General features: G+C 46.8%; 1 protein-coding gene across 1 annotated transcript; it reads right to left on the minus strand.

Moving 5' to 3' along the window:
* Positions 1 to 3,118: 3,118 nt before the first annotated feature.
* On the minus strand, positions 3,119 to 20,106 carry GABPB2 (GA binding protein transcription factor subunit beta 2). Its single transcript, XM_069728759.1, has 9 exons — positions 19,953 to 20,106; positions 19,356 to 19,460; positions 9,342 to 9,509; positions 9,062 to 9,256; positions 5,746 to 5,884; positions 5,563 to 5,673; positions 5,304 to 5,483; positions 5,111 to 5,223; positions 3,119 to 5,009 (listed from the first exon to the last, which is right to left on the minus strand). The coding sequence occupies exons 2-9, from the start codon at positions 19,458 to 19,460 to the stop codon at positions 4,716 to 4,718; spliced, it is 1,305 nt and encodes a 434-aa protein (XP_069584860.1). The 5' UTR covers positions 19,953 to 20,106; the 3' UTR covers positions 3,119 to 4,715.
* Positions 20,107 to 21,331: the final 1,225 nt, after the last annotated feature.

Consider the following 21,331-nt stretch of genomic DNA (forward strand, 5'->3'; position numbering starts at 1 on the left):
CAGAGGAACCATTGGTTTGCTATCCAATTCAAGGCCCTCCCGTTCGGCCTGACGATATTCATCATCCCCTACCTGGACGATCTTTTGATCAGGGCTTCTTCTCATCGAGACGCTGCGCAAAGCCTCCAGATCTCTCTGGACACTGACTCGCCACGGGTGGATCATCAACCGGGACAAGCCCTCTCTGATTCCCTGCCAGCGTCTGTCCTTCCTGGGCATGGAATTCGACACGAACTTGGCTCGGGTCTTCCTCCCACTAGACAAGTTCTCCGGTCTCCGCAAGGCAGCCCGATCTCTCAAACACCCAGCTCCTCGCTCGCTTCTGCATGGCAGTCCTGGGAAAGATGGTTGCCTCCATGGAGGCCGTTTCCTTTGCCCAATTCCACACACGTCCCCTCTGTTTCTTCTCTCCACTTGGAACAGATCCATGACCGCACTGGACTGCCCCGTTCGTCTGCCTCGGCAGGTTCGGCAGTCACTGACCTGGTGGACCCTGTCTTCATCGCTCCTCAGAGGACTTTCCTTCCGTAATGGAAGAGGCAGCAAGGATACTTCATTGGGCGGAACGTCACGTTCTAGTCATTTCAGTGGTCCACATTCCGGGCGTCGAAAATTGGGCAGCTGACTTCCTCAGCTGCCAGGGCCTGGCGAGTGGTCTCTCCATCCCTCAGTATTCGACCAGATTAGTCTTCGTTGGGGCACCCCAGACATCGACCTCATGGCGTCTTGGATGAACCACAAGGTTCCTCAGTTTGTCGCCAGATCCCGGGACCCTCTGGCCATCAACCACGACGCCCTGGTAATCCCAAGGTTGCAGTTTGTTTCCTTACCTGTTTCCCCCACTTCCCTTGATCCCAAGGGTAGTAAAAAAAGATAAAGTTAGAGGGGATTCCGGTCATACTCATAGCTCCAGACTGGCCAAGGTGCCCCTGGTACGCGGAGCTGGTCAACATGCTTGCGGATACCCCTTGGAGACTCCCAGACCGCTCAGATCTTCTCTCACAGGGCCCACTCTTCCACCAGAGTTCTCAGTCCCTGCTTTTAACGGCATTGGCTGTTGAGGCCACGGTTCTGAGGGAGTCTGGTTTTTCTCATCAGGTCATACAGACCATGATCAGAGCCAGGAAGCCAGCTTCTTCTCGCATTTACTACAGGTACTGGAAGGCTTTCTTCCGGTGGTGCGAGACACACGACGTCTTTCCGATGACCTTTTCCCTTCCGGACTTTCTGGGCTTCCTGCAGTTGGGTCTCAACTCGGGTTTGTCCCTCAGTACCCTAAAGGGTCAAGTTTCCACCTTGTCCATTCTTTTCCAAAGGGACTTGGCTTCCGTCTCTCAAGTGAAGACTATTCTGCAAGGAGTTGCTCATCTTGCTCCTCCTTTTCGTCCTCCGCTGGAACCTTAAGACCTCAGTTTGGTTCTCAGTGCCCTTCAGACCGTTCCTTTTGAACCGCTTCAGGACGTCTTTTTCCTTTCTTTCCTGGAAGGTGGCCTTCCTCATTGCCATCACTTCAATTAGAAAAGTTTCTGAGTTGGCAGCATTATCCTGCTGCTCCCCCTTCCTGATTTTTCATCAGGACAAGGTTGTTCTAAGACCTGTCCCTGAATTTCTTCCCAAGGTGGTTTCCACTTTGCACATCAATGAGGATATCATTCTTCCTTCTTTTTGCCCTTCTCCTTTTCACCCCTTGGAGAAGTCTCTTCACAAGCTTGACGTTGTCAGGGCCGTTCGGATCTATCTTTCTAGAACTGCCCATTTTCGCAAATCCGACTCTGTCATTGCTGAGGGTCGCTGGAAAGACCTTCAAGCGTCCAAATCCACTATTTCTCGTTGGATTCGTTCTGCTATAACGGAATCCTACCGTGCTCGAGAGTCACAGCCCCCTCCTGGGGTACGGGCCCACTCCACCAAAGCTGTCGGTGCTTCCTGGGCTGTTCGTCACCAGGCCTCCATTTTGCAAGGCTGCCACCTGATCGTCTTTACATACGTTCATGAGGTTCTACAGGGTTCATACCCAGACCTCGTCAGATGCAGGTTTTGGTAGGAAGGTACTGCAGGCAGCTGTCGCACACCGGCCAACCTGAGCCCTTTTCTCGCTTCCTTTCTACCCACCCTTTTCCGGGACTGCTTTTGGACGTCCCACGGTTATCTGTGTCCCCCAATGAAGTGATCAAGAAAGAGGGATTTTTGGTACTCACCGTAAAAAATCTTTCTTGGAGCCTTCATTGGGGTAACAGCACTCCCCCTGGTTATTTGTTCTTGGTACCGTATTTGGACCTACAAGTCCTGATTGGTACTCATGTGTCCTCAGTTATGGTTGTTTCTCCTACTGCTTTTTTCACCAACTGAGGTGCTCCGTGCCTGTCGGTGGGTGTATACTGCCGGGGAGGGGCTATTGTTCTTTTCCTTTTTTGCATAGTGTCAGCCTCCTAGCAGCAGCAGCATACACCCACGGTTATCTGTGTCCCCCAATGAAGGCTCCAAGAAAGATTTTACGGTGAGTAACAAAAATCCCTCTTTTTTGCAAAGTGTTCCCTTTATTATTCTAAAAAAAAAAAAAAAAATATATATCAATGCAAGTACTTACGCCAAAGCTCCTGTTCCAACACCTATCAGCTTCCTTATTGCGACACACATGCCGATCATTTGGTCTCTGCTCAGAACACAACGTAGCCAGTGGCATTTTTTATTTAAAGACAGAACAATGAAGTAGGAAGGTCTGCTGATTTAATAGTCTCCTTAAGGCCAAGGTCACAATATCAGTATGTGGACAGTATTTTACATCAGTATTTGTTAGCCAAAATCAGGAGGCGAACAAAATCAGGAGGCGAACAATCAAAGCATAGTAGAAACATGTTGCCACCTGTGTATTTTTTAATCCACTCCTGGTTTTGGCTTACAAGTACTGACAGAAAATACTGACCGCATACTGATAGTTTGACTGTAGCCTAAAAAGTAACAGACTTCAGAGTTCACAGGGTTTATACCACCATTAGTTCAAATCGGTAATATGGAATCTGCTAAGAAATAAAAGATTACAGCAACAGTCTCACTTGGTGGCACAGTAAAGGCACAAACTTTAGAAATAGGACTTTCCATTGACGTAGCGAAGGGAAACTTTTTTACTTTAAAATATAAAAAAGGCTTTTATTGAAATATAAAATGTTTTACAAATTAGTAAAAAAAAAAAAAAAAAAAATATGTACACAATACAAGAAAATTATTTCACATTATTGACAAAATTGTTTGCGGAGCGGTAGAAAAGCAGTTCTGTAAAGAATTCTCTCCCGAATACGCCGATGCTTTATACAGGTCAGGAATGACATCATGTGACTGAACAGGGAGCAATCAATCCGATTCACTTGTTTCTAAGGTGCCACTTAGAAACTCACAGAAGTTTTTATTCTCCATACAATGGAAAAAACAAAATGTTATAGTCCATGTGTCGCGATATATATTTTACACAGCGTATATTACACAATGCTCCATATAATTGTCTCCAGTCTCCAACGTATAAATAACTTTCATACAAACTATATCACATACAAGATTTTATTTAAAAGCGTGGCAATTTTTTTTTTTAATTTGGAGGATTTTGTGACTCTGCAGTTTTTTTTGTTTTTTTTATATATATATATGCCAAGGCATAAAATTTACCTTTAAAACTCCTTCAATATTATATTTCTCTCCCCCCCATCCCCCCAAGAAAGTAGATTGCGTGCATTAAAGCAGAGAATGAGGCGAGACATGGTGTTCTATAAAAAAAAAAAAAAAAAAAAAAAATTTGACCTCTCCATGAAGTCTGATTATTATTTTTTGCCCGAATTGAGAAATTATATATAAATATGTTAAAATATTACATATGAATAAATTAATTACAGACTAGGGGAAAAAATATATATGAAATAATTCCCAGTGAAGTATTATACAGGGAACCTCACATTTTCAGCCCCATACTGTTCATGCTGTGGTTTATGTTTTTTGGCATCGGCCATCATGGAGTTAAAGAACGACCACAAATATAAGCGTTATATTCCAACATCGCGGCTTTTAATGATTATTAAGAGGGCTGGGAGTAATTGCCATGGTAACAGCCTGCAGACAGGAGAAATTGTCACCGTGGCATAACCTATGCCGGGTCTGTTCTGTCTTTTGCATTCCGCCACAAATACGAAGCATCAATCTCTCGTCTCTGGAGTCCCAAGTGGGACTACACATGGATCCTTCTGGGATGCAAACCAATATGGAACGGAACACAGCTGAGCTCACAAGCACCATATTTTAGTTTCACTTTAAAACTACAAGTCCCAGCATGACCGATTACCAACGGCTGGGAAACCAGCATTTTGTGCAGTGATGGCTAGGTGATGTATATTGCAGGGAAGAAGGAGTAGAGGGGGATGCAGTGACAAGCGCTGCTGGAGAATATATAAATATAGATCAGTCTATATACAGTATATATGTACATTTACAGTGAGGCTCTGCCACATCCACTGCGGACCACCATCAGGAGGCCAACGCATCCCAGAAGCAGAGCTGTGTCCACCTTCTGCCGTTCATGATACAGGATTGCATTAGTAGTGTGACTAAGGGGCTATTCTCCGGCGGACCCTCGCACCTCACCAACCTAAGATTCACCCAACTCTTCTGGCCTTGGACCCCAGAAAACCAGCTGGAAAGTTTGCCAACCTGCTACGATGATAGCGGCAGCTTGATCACATCACAACACTTTCCACGGGGATGTCGCAGTAATGTTCCACTGTCTCTATCTCAGTCATCTCTGTGCCCTGTAACTCCTCGGTGGAGATGATAATGGTGTCTCCGTCGCCCACCACCGTGAAGCTGTCCCCGTTGATGTGTTGTCGGGCCAGATTCTCCAGCCTCACGCGGTACTCCTCCGCCTCCTGCTCCTTCTCCAGGAGCTGCTGCCGGAATTCCTGTGCCCTTACGTTCGCTTCGTGCAGCTGCTGCTGGAGAAGCTTCCTGGCGTCCTCGTCGTGATTGTTGTCCTGGATGGAAGACGAGATAAAGGAATTAACCGCTACCAAATTCTTCCTCTCCTACTCTCTCCTTTCCCCACTGGTTCGCCCCTGAGCATCAGTCTCCTCACCATTTTCTTTGCTGTAGCATTCTCCACCATTTCTAAGCGAGGTTTTTTGGCTGGATGCAAGTCTTCCTCAGTAATCACCTCCTCTATCACCTCTTCCTCCGGGATGGTGACAACTGTAAACAAAATGGTAACAGTTACATGTGGCACCCGCCCTTCCTTCTCTCTGGCCGCTCTATACACTAGGTCTACTCACCTTGCTCCCCATTTTGTATGGTCACTAGGAGCGGATGCTGGATGTGATCAGCAGTAAACCCCCCATGCAGGTTTCCAAGTCCTACGCCATCCGTCACAATGGTGATCACCCTCTGGCCTCTGTTCTGCATAATCTGCCCCACGGAGGAGCCAGCAGAATCCACGAGCTCTGTGGTGGAGCCTGGAAAACAATACTTTTATGAGTTAAAGTCTAGAAAAAAATAAATATAAGATCTAACTTGGGCGAGGGTAACACTCACCAGCTGTAAAGTCTGAGCCAGATATAGGGGCGGAGGCCTCTGCCAGTGCTGCTAGTGTGGCCAGCACAGAGTTGGGGTTGGTAATCTCTATGGTGCCTCCATTGCTGTTGACTGCAATAGAAAAAAACATTACAAAGGGACTGAACCATCAGAGAGTGCAGGACTATGCCCTTTACGTCGTACCTGTAGTAGTGGTCAGGTTAGACGCAGACACCAGACTGGACAGATCTCGGGGCGTCAGGATGATCTGCGGCGAGGAGACAGTGATGGCGTTGGTCCTGGACGGCTGAGTGTGGAAGTGTCCCTGTCCTTGCATAGTTTCCTGTGGTGAAAGAGGAGCGATCACGTGATTGAGCAAAGCTCGAAGGTTGAATACTCTTGACCACCGATATGCCTTTTATTGGCAGCTGTTCAGGGGCATTAGTCCGCAGAGTTAGTTTTTAACACTGCTGAAGAATTAAGAGTATAGCGCCGGGCGGCGTCAATTCCCACAGGTGTCACCTGTATAATGATAGCTGACACCCTGCAGTATCTGCCCCGAGATTATCGGGGGTGGATAATCCCCTTAAACACTGCTGTCAATTGTGAGAGCAGTAATTTTTTTTATTTTTTTATTTTTTAAACACACTGTGCAGAAATAAATGTAAGACCTATTCTTGTACTGCTGTTTATTTGTTCATTCTGAATGTTGGAACATGGCTTGGCTCACATTTATCCTGGACTCCCTGCTGAGCGCTTACAGCAGGGTTTCTGTGTAAACACCCCAAAACCGCGACTCACACAACAACCTGGACAGAGCCACTCACTTATGAGGCAGATGGAGTCACTTTGGACTGGTCTTTGTTCCGGCATCGTACCATCATGTTAGGCGCCTTTTTAGAGCGCAAGTGTGGGCGACCACAGATTTGTGCATGCCCAAAAAGATGAATACCATCGGAGAAGATGCAAAACAGACTAAGGCTATGTGCGCAAGTTGCGGATTTGCTTGTGTAAATTTCTGCGAGGTCTCTGCCTCTCTTTGACTATTCTCCCATCATCGGCTCATGCTGTCACTGTTATATGTGACAACAGACATAGCTGGATGGGAGTAGTAGTCTTATCAGACGACGCCTGGGTACACACACACACACACACTCTCTTCCTCCTTTTGACATTTCCTTTCTGCAGCGTTTTTGGCACGCAAACATGCAGCAAATCCGAAAAACCTTTTGGGGCTGTGCACACGTCAGGATTTTCTCAGGATTTTCTCAGGATTTTCTCAGGATTTGTAGCCAAAACCAGGAGTGGGTGATAAATGCAGAAGTGGTGCATATGTTTCTATTATACTTTTCCTCTAATTGTTCCACTCCTGGTTTTGGCTACAAATCCTGATGAGAAAATCCTGAGAAAATCCTGAGAAAATCCTGAGAAAATCCTGACGTGTGCACAGCCCCTTTTACACCTGTGGTTTGGCTGTGTATTTGACTGACAACTCACGCTGCAGATCCGCAAAAAGAATTGACATGCTGTGGAAAATAAAACGCTGCGAATCAGGACAGAATTTTCCGCAGCATATGCTGACCAATTCTGGATTCCCATTTACATTGCCTTTGCGGATTTGGTGCAATTCTACACAGAAAAAAAAACGCTGTGGATCCGCAACGTGTGCACATAGCCTAAAGTGTCTCCATCTGCCTCATTAAAAAGGTGGGTGTGTTCAGTTTGGGTTTTTTTGTGTATCGCAATTTTGTGGGATTTACACAGCAACCCAGAGATAAGTGCAGAGTGTAGAATGCAAGAATGTAATCCCAGCCTTGAAAAGATTGAAAATTATTATTTTACAATTCTGACCACTGTCCCTTTATGAGGTAATAACTCGAACGCTTCCATGGATCCCGGTGATCCTGACATTGTTTTCTCGTGACATTTTACTTCACGATAGTGGTAACATTTCTTTGATATGACTTGCGCTTGTGAAAACGTAAATTTGGCAAAAATTTCGCAATTTTCCAACTTTGAATTTTCATGCCCTTAAATCACAGAGATATGTCACAAAATGCTTAATAAGTAACATTTCCCACATGTCTACTTTACATCAGCACAATTTTTGGAACCAAAATTTTTTTTGTTAGGAAGTTATAAGGGTCAAAAGTTGACCAGAGATTTCTCATTTTCACAACACTTTTTTTTTTTGAGGGGGACATCACATTTGAAGTTACTTTGAGGGGTCTATATGAGAAAATACCCAAGTGTGACACCATTCTAAAAACTGCACCCCTTAAGGTAATCAAAACCACATTCAAGAAGTTTATTAACCCTTCAGGTGTTTCACAGGAATTTTTGGAATGTTTATTTAAAAAATTAAATAAATAAATATGAACATTTGACTTTTTTTTTTCTTCTTCTTTCACAAATTTTTTTTTTACTTCAGATCCAACTTGTTTTATTTTACCAAGGGAAACCGGAGAAATTGGTCCTCAAAAGATGTTGTGCAATTTGTCCTGAGTACGCCGATACCCCATATGTGGGGGTAAACCACTGTTTGGGCGCAAGGGAGAGCTCGGAAGGGAAGGAGCACGGTTTTACTTTTTCAACGCAGAATTGGCTGGAATTGAGACCGGATGCCATGTCGCGTTTGGAGAGCCCCTGATGTGCCTAAAGTGGAAACCCCCCAATTATAACTCCATCTCCATCCTAACACACCCCTAACACGCCCCTAGACCTAATCCCAACCTGCCCCTAACTACATCCCTAAGGCTGCTTTCACAAATCAGTTTTTTTGCCATCAGTCACAATCCGTCGAATGTTGGAAAAAAACAAAACTGATGTGTTGCAGATTTTGAAAAACCGATGTGATGGATCTGTTTTTTGACTGATCCGACTAGCTGATCCAACTAACTGGATAAAAAAACAAAACAAAAAAAACCCTGAATCAGTCACCGGATTCCATCATTTGACGGATCTGGCCCCATAGGGTTCCATTCTAGCAAACGATGGTTGGTGTTGGATCCGTCGCTGTCCGTTTTCTCCAGCCACCAGAAAACCCAATTTGATTCGGCAAAAAAAAAAAAAAATGGATGAAACGTGAGGCCATCCGTCGCTAATACAAGTCTATGAGAAAAATCTGTTGCGGAAGCAACTTTTGCCGGATAAGTTTTTGTTTTGTTTTTAAAATTCACCGGATTGTGACTGACGGCAAAAAACTGATGTGTGGAAGCAGCCTAACCCTAATCCCAACACAAATGCATGTCGGGGCATCTGTGGTAAATAATAAATGTCATAGCAAAGAAATTTTACCACCATCATGAAGTATAATAGGTCATCGGAAAAAAAAAACTCGATCAGTGGGATCCATTGAATCATTCCAGAGTTATTACCACAAAAAGTGACACTGATAAGAACTAAAAAAGTTTGGCCTAGTCATTAAGGTCAAAATTGGCTCATTCACTAAAGGGTTAAACACATTTACTGGCACCAGTATCTGTAATGGAGAGCCGCACGAAAATGCAGACTGCCTCACCTGTAAGGTAATCAGCAGCTCAGGGTAGTTTCGGTCGAGGGCGATATCAAACGGTGTTTTTCCAAACTTGCTCTGGAGGTTGACATCAGCCCCATTGTTGATGAGCAGCTCCACCACATCTTGGTGATTGTGCTCCGTCGCCCAGTGCAGCGCTGTCATCTCCAGCATGTCTTTGGCATTGATGTTGGCGCCGTTCTAAAAAAGGGGAACCACCACAATTAATAACCAATTAGGAAGAGGAGATGGGTGAGCGGACTGCACCCGGTGGGTGTGGCCACACCTTGATCAGTAAATCCACAATGAGAGTGTGTCCCTCGGCAGCCGCCATGTGCAGGGGAGTCCGGTCCACCTTGGTCCGGGCGTCTCGGCTGATCCCTGCCTGCAGGAGAACCTTTACCGTGGAGAAGTGTCCGCACTGAGCAGCGAGATGAAGAGGAGACGTCCCGAGCTGGAAGACAAGTTACATCACCATCATATGTCAGTATCTCCGCTACGTGTAGCAACAGTTCTCAAGCGTACTGGAGACAGTTACACATGTAGATCCATTAAAATTAGTGGTCTGCGCACGTGTCAGTGTGTTTCCACGGACATGTGTATCCATGGGCAAAAACACGTTGATATGTGCATAATTTTTTTTTTACAGCAGCACAGGCCACAAAAACAGGATTTTTGGTTGCTTATCGTAAAATCTGTTTCTCGGAGCCTTCATTGGGGGACACAGGAACCCATGGTGTATGCTGCTGCCACTAGGAGGCTGACACTATGTACAAAAAAAGTTAGCTCCTCCTCTGCATTGTACAGCCCACCGACTGGCATTATGAACTTCAGTTAGTGAGAAAGAAGAGAAAAACGATAAGATTGAGATAATCACAAACATGAGAACTGTAAACATGACAACAGTCATACAACCACATAAATTGAATAACATGGGAGGGTGCTGTGTCCCCCAATGAAGGCTCCGAGAAACAGATTTTACGGTAAGCAACCAAAAATCCTGTTTTCTCTATCGCCTCTTTGGGGGACACAGGAAACCATGGGACGTCCCAAAGCAGTCCCTGGCAGGGCTGTGGAGTCGGAGTTAGTTTTGGTTGGAGTCGGAGTCAGAGTCGGTAGAAATGTACCGACTCCATGCTTAAAAATTTTTTTTTTTTTTTTTTAAATGTATTAATATTTCATAATTGAACTTTCATATGAATTTTTATAAATGTTACTCAAATATATATGTTCTATCAAACTATGAACAATAGTGATAAGCAGATAAGAACACAGCCAGTACATTTCAGCAGAATTTTTCATGTGCACTAAAAGAAATTGAGAAATTTGACCGTTCATCAAAAATAACAGTGCAACAAGCGATTCCTCTGTATCCTGACATTGTCAGAGATGTTGCCCGAGTGGTTACTGCTTTGCCACCAACCCAAGTTAGTGTAGAGAGGTTGTTCTCTGCTCTCAAATAATTAGATCAGATTTGAGGGCATCCATGAAGGAGGATCTGACAGAGGCAATACTTTTTCTGAGGACAAATTTATAGATTTCTTCTTATTAACTGCATAAGTGTTTATTGCATATTTACTTACAAGAGTTTAGAAAAGTTTATAAAAGTTATTTGCTATATTCTAATTGTATTCTAATAAATATAGTTTTTGCTCTAAGTGGTCTGATCACTTATATGATGGTGAGAAACTGAATAAGCATGATGTTAATATTTGACAACAGTAAATTTATTGTTACGAATTGGCCATTTATGAAGGAGCCGGAGTCGGAGCCGGAACCTGATAAAATCCAGGAGTCAGAGTTGCAACTGTGGCTTACCGACTCCACAGCCCTGGTCCCTGGGGTGGGAAAATCACTGCCACCTGCGAGATCCTTCTGCCAAGGCTGGCATCTCGCCACTGCGAGAGGATCGCGGGACCTTGGAACAACACGAGGGACTTTCCTGTTCATTCAGGACGCCGTGAGGTCCTCTTCCGGAATCCCCATCGAGGAAAAATCTGATGGAAGACCTCCTGAAGCAAGGACCATTCCCCTGCCGCGAGGCCCTTGCGGCTGAGGAAGACGGCGGTCCAATTGTCCCCGCCGGGGGATCTGCACCACGGATATCACCAGGAGCGTTGCCTCTTCCCAAAGGAGGATCTTGGAAACCTTGGCCGAGAACTCAGAGTTCCCCCCTGGTGGTTGACATATGCTACTGCTGTGGCATGGTCTGTCTGGATTCGAATTGGCAGACCCCTAAGAATCCTTACCCAGTGAAGAAGAGACAGAAAGATGGCCTGGAACTCGAGGACATTTATCGGCAGAGAGGTCTCCTGCGCCGACCCTGAACAGTCAGGTGACAAAGCCCCGCACCCCAGCCGAGCAGGCTGGCGTCCGCCGTCACCTCCTGAAAGAGAACTGGAAGAATCTGCCCTAGGATATGAGAGGCGACGTCGGCCACCAGTTGAGGAACCGTTTGACCCGTGGAGAAAGCCGGATTGGACGATCCAGGGAGAAGACAGACCTGTCCCACTGCGATAGAACAGCCTGCTGAAGAGGTCTTGAGAGAAACGGGCGAAGGGAAATTGCTTCCAATGTTGCAACCATCCTCCCCTCCGATGGCCGATCGGAAAGGAGGGAAGCTGAGAACCATGGAGCAAGCGAACTTCCCGACGAAGGAGGGATATCTTGTCTTCGGGAAGGCAGACTCTGGTCCGACGAGTGTCGAAGAGCATGCCCAGAAATACGAGGCGCTGAGAAGGAACAAGACAGGACTTCTTCCTGTTGACGAGCCACTCGAAACGGGCTAGAGTGTCGAGAACGGTGGATAGACTTTCGGAAGCCTGAGACAGAAGTTCCTGAGCCTCCATGGAAGCGATTACCGAATGAAAGGATTCCATCCTGAGGTGTCTCAGACGAACCGTCTTATTCAGCAATTTGAGATTCAGACTGGGACGAACCTTGTCGTCCTTTTTCGGTACCACAAAAAGATTCCAACAGAAGCCTGTGAACCGTTCCTTATCTGGGATGGGAACGATTACCACAGATTTGAGGAGGGAAGCAATGGCTGCAAAGAAACCCGGGACTAGAGCGGGGTCTCTTGGAGGTTGGGATTCGAAGAAACGATCCCGGGGCCTTGAAATGAATCTATTTTGTATCCAGAGGATACAGGTTCCGTGACCCATGCGTCCACAACTGAGGAGACCCAGACGTCCCTGAAGAAGAGGAGATTGCTGCCCAGCCTGGGAAAAAGGCTGGGGTCTAGTCGGGAGTCATGCCGAGGTGGATCTTCCAGTCCTAGACCTGGAGGATCTACCATGGGAGTAGTGGGAACGCCAGGAAGGAGTGGGTTTGAAAGATACCCTCTTCTCTTAACGTGCCTGTGGCCTCTGCTGTTGGGAAAAGGAATCTGATGCCACGAAACAACGAAGAAGGCCGAAAAGACCAAAGTTGCCGCTTTGGGGGAGGTCGGCGAGGTCTGGACTGGGGAAGGAGGGAACTGGTGCCCGGTTGGCGTCCTTAATAATTTGGTCCAGCATGGAACCGAAAGACGTGAACCTTGAAAAGGCAGGCTGGTAAGGGACTTTGATGACAAATCCGCCTGCCAGGCCTTGAGCCAAGTGGTGCGAGGGCTGGCAACAACATTGCTGGACACCTGAGCGGCACAAGACGCGGTGTCCAGGGAAGCGGAAACCAAATATTCCTCAGCGTGAGTAATCCGGATGGCAAGTTCCGCCAGCCGTTCTGGTGGAGCTCCCGCTTGAATGCCCCAACGGAGTTGTTTAGCCCATTCGGATACAGACTTCGAATGAGGAGCAAATACCTTGGAAGATAGTTTAAACCGTCTAAACGAAACCTGGTTCCATAGAGGAATCTTTGATGCCACAGGTCTGATTGATCGCTCCTATGAGGCTTTGAATCATATCCCTCATGCTGGCGATTTGGTTAGAATCCGACTCCCAATTATCCTCCAAAGGCGCATCAGAGAAAGCCTCGCCTGACTCCGGGTAGGAGGACCAGGGGAAATTCGACCACAGAGAAGGACCGTGGACTCAGACCGGCGTTCCTGTCTGGATCTTTGCGGCCTAAATTGGAAGTCTCGGACGGAGCTTCCAGCGACCCGCTGGCTACTACGGAAGTTTGCAGGGGCAACTGATCGATCACGGACACAAGGGTCTGGGACACCCGTGTGAGATCCGCTACTGATCGAGACAGAGAGGAGGCCCAGCCTAGGGTGGGGACTTCGCTCTCAGGCGGAATGGCAGGAGAGTCCTGGGCGGTGGGCATAATGAGGTTGCTGCCGGCCTGACAGAGGAGCTTGCAGTTACAAGACAAAACACGCAAAGTGTTTCACTAAGGCACAGGAAGTAGGGAAAAGATAGGAGGCCGGGAGCGACCTCCCTTTAGGATTAGACATGACGAACGGGCCCCTGAGAATGCCAGAAGGTTAGGGGACAGGGAGGCAGGGGAGAGTGTCAGTCTGCAGTGCAGAGCTACTCACAGCAGATGCTGCAGTTTCCAGATGGAAGGCTGCACGGCTTGGAAGATTCTCCTCAGGAATGATAGCCCTTAGGAGAACAGGCAGTCACACACTCTTGTCCGGAACTTGCTGCAGGCCTGGAGAAAAGCGTTCCCGGGACTGAAATGAGTACATGCAGCGGCACGGCGAGTGGTGGGCGGAATACTCACCTAAAAAAAATCCCACGCCGTCCTTAGTAAACCTCAATCCGGGGAAGATATCAGACGTCCAGGGAGCTGATGGACGTCCTCGTCTCTGCAACCTACAGGCTCTGGTGGGCGAGTGGGTGGGGGACGTTGCTAGGACAAGACTTCTAAGCATGCTTGTGTGCTAGGATCTTGGTCCTGCTGTGGGATCTATGAGGATACGGGGTGGCAGTACACACCGTACTCATAGTCCGTATTGTGGGATTACAGGTGTGACTGTTCACCCTGTATCCCTCCGGAAAATCTGAAAAGGAACGACGCACATTGAGTTAGACTACTGACACTAAGCTAAACTGAAGTTCATAATGCCAGTTGGTGGGGTGTACACTGCAGAGGAGGAGCTAACTTTTTTGTGTGCATAGTGTCAGCCTCCTAGTGACAGCAGCATACACCATGGTTTCCCATGTCCCCCAATGAGGCGATAGAGAAAAGTCCTGCACACATGCATACTGATTACACACGGATAACATCCGTGTGCCGTATCAGTGTGACACATACTGGTGCCTGGGGAAAGTCATACATGCCGCACTGTTCCCAGGAACTGAAGGCTTGTCACATCATTCTCACCTGGTCTCCCTGAGATCAGCACGACTAAGTGCCAAATAGTGGGAGTTGTGTTCAGCACCCACTGTGTACATCGTGGACTAGAACATTCAAAAAACAAAGTTGTGTAGGCTTCCGCATAATTTTAATAACCAGCCGAGAGAAGGCTGAATGCAGGGGGCTGATGTTAATCTGGGAAAGGGGGCCAATATCCCAAAAGGTTTCCAGGCTATTAAAAACTAAACTTTTAGTTTAACCTTTACTGGTTTGTTTATGGGGGGGGACCCCAGAAAAAGACAAAACAACTTAGGATTCCCCTATCATTTCTAACTAGCAAACGCTAAGCAGACAGCTGTGGGGGTTATTTTATAGATGCCTCTCGATTACTAACCCCTGGGCTTGATGTCAGTGGCCATAAAACAGCTGACATTAACCCCATTAACCCACTTGCCACCACACCAGGACAAGTGGGAAGAGCGAGGCCAAGCACATCTCATGGATGTCCCATTTCTGGGACGGCTGATGATGTTCTTAGCCTGAGAGGAGTCCCAATATCCCTTGCCCCTTCCCAGCCTATTAATATCAGTCCACAGCTGTCTGTTTAGCCTTTGCTGGTTACAAAGTAAGAACAAAGTAAAGGCTAAGCAAACAGCTGTGAGCCTTGGAACCTTTTGGGATATTTGCCCCTTTCCCAGATTATTATCAGCCCCCTGCGGTAGGCTTTTCCTCTGCTGGTTATGAAAAAAAAAATCACAAGGAAGCCCACACTTTTTTATTATTTATTTAACACACCATGTTCACAGCAGGTGTTGAATTCAACTCCCACCATTGTTGTGATCTCAGGGAGACAATGAGGAGAGCAGCCTTCAGCACCCGATGCCTAGGAACAGCGTGAACTGTACTGCTTTTCTCTGGTGACGGTGTGTGTCACACTTATGTCACACATATGTAATGTTACACACAGACATGGATAGCAATAATACTGTTTTTCAAGTACCAGAAACATCAGGATGTGTGATGGGGCCTCAGGTGTATCCATCCAGTACATGGGACAAATGTGGTAGTGACCGGTGAGGGGTGCATAGGAGCAAAGTTATCTGTCCTTAATACTAGAGAGAAGACTCAGTTCAGCTCCCTGTTAACCGCTTAAATGCTGCTGTCAATCTCTGACAATGATCGGACCGTTCTGTCACCATCACCCCCCCACCCCTTTCCTGTGACCATATCGCCAATGGATTGGCATGGTAGCCAAGGGCCTACTAAAAAAAAAAAAATCAAAATGTCCTATGTGCCCCCTAAATGGTATGATCAATAAGAAAGAAAAAAAAAAAAAAAAGCCCACACTGCTTTATAAAATTACACGTCTTACAAGATGGTGACAAACATTTTTTATAATTAAAATACAGACTGTAAATACCAATGTAATATAATAAAATCTATACACGCTGGGTGTTGCTGTAGTTATCCTGATATGGAAACTTACCAGGACATAATTACCGCATAATAAATGCCGTAACGCAAGAAGAAAACCCCAAAACAATGGTGCAATTGAGTGGGGTTTTTTTTCCCTCATCACGCCATCCCACTTGGAATATTTTTCCCCCATTTTCCAGTACATTATAAGATAAAATGAAAGGATTAAAAGGGAACCTGTCACACTCCCCGGCATTTGTAACTAAAAGAGCCACCTTGTGCAGCACTAATGCTGCATTCTGACAATGCGGCTCTATTAGTTATTGGTGGAGTAATTTCAGAAATAATCCATTCTATAATTTGTCCCAAATACCTTGAATCAGTCCTGGAGGCAGGTCTTCCCCCCCCCCCCCCTGCTGCAAACGCAGCACCGCCGTTACTCATGTCCTCTTGGCGCCGGCTCCTCAGCGGTGTTTTCAAATGAGCCGGCGCCTGCGCTCTTTTCTCATGCCTTGGGGCATGCGCAGTGAGCGCTGCCCGTCCTCTGTCCTCATTTGCAGTCTGACTGGGCCTGTGCGGCCGCCCTGCCTGAGATCCCGCCCCGCAGTGTCTTCTGACTTATTCTCACTGCGGGCCTGGGATTCCTGGGCATGCGCAGTGCATATCTAATCGCATGCCACGTCGATTAGGGATCAGCTGACTCCGCACAGTCTGAAGAAGGCGGAGGGAGATGAGTGAGAGGCTGAGGCTATGTGCACACAATGCGGATTTGCTGCGGATCCACAGCGGAGTTTTCTGTGCAGAAACGCTGAAGATCCGCACTGTGATGTACAGTATAGTGTTATTCTATGGGGGGGGGGGGGGGGGAAGCTGTGCAGATGGTACAGAAAAATCAGTGCGGAATTGCTGCGGATTTCAAAGAAGTGCATGTCACTTCTTTTGTGCGGATCTGCAGCGTTTCTGCACCCCTCCATGTTAAAAATCCACAGTGGCAAATCCGCAGCAATTCCGCGGCTGCAGATTATGCCAGGAGATGCGGATTTTGTGCAGAAAATTCTGCACTTCTTTTCTTACGTGTGCACATAGCCTTAGATATGCACTGCGCATGCCCAGGAATCCAAGCCCCGCAGTAAGAATAAATCAAAAGACACTGCGGGGCGGGGGTCTCAGGCAGGGCGGACGCACAGGCGCAGACAGCTAGACTGCAAATGAGGACAGAGGACGGGCAGCACTCACTGCGCATGCCCAAGGCACGAGAAAAGAGCGCAGGTGCCGGCTCATTTGAAAACAGAAGTTATAGCACCAATAACTAAAAGAGCCGCCTTGTCGTCATAATGCAGCATTAGTTCTGCACAAGGTGGCTCTTTTAGTTACAAACGCCTGGGTGGGTGACAGGTTCCCTTTAATTCACAAGTACAATTCGTCCCGCAGGGTCGGTTTTACACAAAATAAGAACATGCCAGTCACAGCCAGAAACGCCACTTGGCTCCACACATGGTGTTTTTTGCAGCAGTTTTTCACAAAAGCAAAAACTGCTGTGTTTTATAGCAAAGCAAAGTGAATGAGGTCTCAAAAATAGTCTGCATTTTTTTTTTTAAACCTTGCGTTTTGTATTTAATCTGCAGAACGTCAATTCTTTCAGTCGTTTTGACCCAATTTAACGAGGAAAAAAAAAAATGCACCAAAAATGTCTTACGGTATATACTCGAGTATAAGCCGAGATTTTCAGCCCAAATTTTTGGGCTGAAAGTGCCCCTCTTGGCTTATACTCGAGTCAAGGTGGGTGGCAGGGTCGGCGGGTGAGGGCGCTGAGACATACTTACCTGCGTCCAGCGATCCTGGCGCTCCCCGCCTGTCCCACGGTCTTCGGTGCTGCAGTTCTTCCCCTGTTCAGCGGTCACGTGGGACCGCTCATTAGAGAAATGAATAAGCGGCTCCACCTCCCATAGGGGTGGAGCCGCCTATTCATTTCTCTAATCAGCGGTGCCGGTGACCGCTGATAGAGGAAGAAGCTGCGGCACCGAAGACCAGCTGTACGGGGGAAGGAGCCGGATGCCAGGAGCAGGTAAGTATCGCATATTCACCTGTCCACGTTCCAGCCACCGGGCGCCGCTCCATCTTCCCGGCGTCGCTCCGCTCTGACTGTTCAGGTCAGAGGGCGCGATGACGCATATAGTGTGCGCGCCACCCTCTGCCTGATCAGTCAGAGCGGAGAGACGCCGGGACTGGACGCTGGTGAGCTGCAAGCAAGAAAGGTGAGTATGGCATTTTTTTTTTTTATTGCAGCAGCAGCAGCGGCACAGATATATGTGGAGCATCTATGGGGAAATATGAACGGTGAAGAGCACTATATGGCAGAGCTATGGGGCAATAATGAACGGTGCAGAGCACTATATGGCACAGCTATGGGGAAATATGAACGGTGCAGAGCACTATATGGCACAGCTATGGGGAAATATGAACGGTGCAGAGCACTACATGGCACAGCTATGGGGAAATAATGAACGGTGCAGAGCACTATATGGCACAGCTATGGGGCAATATGAACGGTGCAGAGCACTATATGGCACAGCTATGGGGCAAGAATGATCTATTTTTATTTTTGAAATTCACCGGTAAATGCTGCATTTCCACCCTAGGCTTATACTCGAGTCAATAAGTTTTCCCAGTTTTTTGTGGCAAAATTAGGGGGGTCGGCTTATACTCGAGTATATACAGTATTTTAGGTAGTGTTTGCCCTGCGAACATAAAGAAAAATGTTGCAAAAACGCCACATGTGAACAGCATATGTATACCCCTCCTCACATGTAAAGCGCCATGGAATAAATGGCGCTATAACAATAAATAATAATAATAGCCTTGAAATCATGTCTGGCTGCCTTAATGGAAGTACAGCCAGAAAGGAAAAAATGAACATATATCCTTTGCGCATTCATGCAGAGCGGCCCATCAGTCTAAGTGCAGGGTAGTTATTACAGCGCGCTCAGTGTAGTGATGCGTGACCGCAGCGATGGCGATACAGAAATGCTAATCGGCAGCACGTCCTATGTAGACTGAAGCTACAGTGACATGAAACAGTGTGTTAAAAAAAAAAAAAAAAAAAACACATTTGTGAATCTATTTTAGTGCTAGGCTGTAGCCAAGTTGAACCCGAGTTGCATGTTGCGTATGTCCAGCGACACAATATCCTACTTACCCCGGACGTTGTGCTGCCGAGAATAATGATCTTTATTCCAGCATAAACTATCTAGTTACCCAATGAAAGAGCGTTTTGCTCTTTTGGAAACCCATGAACGCTCATCCCCAATGCCGTTACACACATTACCTGCCAAGCAAACCCAGCACACGTCGCACCCATACAAGCCGCTCTTTACTCACCCTCACGGGTCCAGCGCATAGTCTCCACAAGCAGCTCCCAGTGTCTGCTACGGTCCATCACATCAACAGCGCTGCGGCCAATCAGCGGATCTACCGATTAGCTGCCGAGCTGGAGACAGTACCAGAAAGTAGGAGCAGCGGTGGAGACTCGGCACTGGACAAAAAAAAAAAGTAAGTTATGGCTCTTGGAGGAAGGAAAAACAAAAGGAAAGGAATTGTCAGGATCTCTCACACCCACACGATACCCGGCCGGGTGACGTACCCAGTCTGTGGTGAACGGCGCCCCATTCTGCATCAGCTGTCGGACCTCGTCATCTTCTCCGCTGCGAGCTGCCTCCAGTAACCGCTTCCCCAGGTCCAGCGCCATCTGCAACATACACACAATCAAAGGGAATTGCCACACATGCGATTGTCTGAGGGAAGACATGACGCAGGAGGGGGTCCGGAGGCCTAATATGAAATGAGGGGCTAATGGGGACTTTAATCAGCCTTATATGAGGAAAATGTCACATTTATCACGAGTTTCTGCTACGGAAATCCAGCCACAACAAATATGGTCGCCTCAGAGGACACCGGCACAGCGCCAGGGACCGCTGACTGGAAATAAGATGAGGACTACCTCACAAATACATAAAATACTTGTTATATCTCTCCCCAAGAGGGCTGAGCGACACCTCAGCAGATTGGGGAAATACGCAGGTGGCTGAGGGATCAATTATCAGGAGCTGTGGAGATAATGTGTGGGGTGGTAATGGAAGCTGCGACTTGTAGTGCCCCTACAGCCTCCCCTCTTAATCGCACACAGGACGACCACATGGACATCGACGGACTATATCGACCGATTTCCAGGAGCACTCACCGTCGCGGCCGGTCAGTGCTCACAGCCAGCTTGCCAAACCTATTCCTTCCTCCGTCCGCCCTCTTCGGTGATAATCCGTCACGTTACTGTAAGTATTTCATCTATTTCAAAAGTTTGGGTGCCAACAAAATGGCGGCGACACCAGCGGAGGAATACAGGGCGGAAGTAAGGAGCACAGCGTCACGCTGCCGCGGATGAATTCGGTTGTGGACTTGGACCTAGTGCACTCCCCTATAAGACGGGACTTAAAAAAAATGTGCTGAACTGCGGCTGCGCAGAACAAAAGGCGCGAAGAACGTCACCTCTCTCAGCAAATTCAGCACTATACTGCCAGATTTGTTGTTTTTGGCAGTCATGTTCTTCACAGTCTTATTTTTATAGCCAAATTGGTCATAATATGAGGCACTTTGTTATGGGGAGATGAACGCCTAAAAAAATGTAGCAATGGGGCAGTTGTACTGGATGTGGACACTTCTCTGAGAAGAAATGCGCCTCAAAATCATTATAAAACAAATTAGGTCGAAAGTGACAGTAAAATGATGCGATTATTACAGCGCCATTTTTGCCCCCAAATGCTATAGTGGAGGCAAAATTCTGCTTCAATGCATAGATTTTAGTTACTAAAATGAGCGTCTCTTAGATGTTACTCCTCAAAGAGCTGTTTATTAGAAATACACCGGTGTGATTTCTGGTTTATCAATTATTTCCTCTGAGTCGATGAAAAATCCTTTAATTTGACATGTTTGAGACTCATAAATTGCCAAATAATCCAATTTTACAGATTATGAGACACCGTTACATTACTGTTCACATCAGTTTCCTTTCCCCAAACCACATTGCAGTGCCGAATCTGTCACAACTTCGCTCATCGGACACCATTTATTTATATCGGGTCCTTATCAGCATGCACCATTTTGACTGGAAAAATGCCTCATATTTCATACTACGCTCTTCTTCCTGTCAAATGTGAGAGAATCTGCAGTCAGATCTGAATAAAGCAAGAAATCACGACAGTGCCACCATCTTAGTGCCACGATTTGGCAGACTTAGGCTATGTGCACACGTTGTGGATTAGGCTTAGGAATTTCTGGTGCGGATTCTGTCTCTCCTGGCAGAAAACGCACCTGCGGATTTGTTGCGTTTTTTTGTGAGGTTCCGCAGCGTTTTTTGTGCGCTTTTGTTGCGGTTTTTTTGCGGATTTGCTGCATTTTTTACTCCTGCGGTTTTCTATAATGGAATGGGTACAAAAACACTGCAGATTCGCAAAAAAGAAGTGACATGCTACTTCTTTTAAATCGCAGCGTTTCCGCAGCGGATTTTCCGCAAGGTGTGCACAGCATTTTTTTTTCTCATTGATTTACATTGTGCTGTAAATCAAT

Source organism: Ranitomeya imitator, chromosome 1, assembly GCF_032444005.1.
Source record: "Ranitomeya imitator isolate aRanImi1 chromosome 1, aRanImi1.pri, whole genome shotgun sequence".
Taxonomy (NCBI): Eukaryota; Metazoa; Chordata; class Amphibia; order Anura; family Dendrobatidae; genus Ranitomeya; species Ranitomeya imitator.

Coding starts and splice junctions, on each gene's coding strand:
- GABPB2 (XM_069728759.1), bottom strand. CDS start 19,460: ATGGCGCTGGACCTGGGGAAGCGGTTACTGGAGGCAGCTCGCAGCGGA. Junction 9,257..9,341: donor TTGTGGATTTACTGATCAAG/GTGTGGCCACAC, acceptor CCCCTTTTTTAG/AACGGCGCCAACATCAATGC. Junction 5,885..9,061: donor AGCTGCTGATTACCTTACAG/GTGAGGCAGTCT, acceptor CTTTCACCACAG/GAAACTATGCAAGGACAGGG.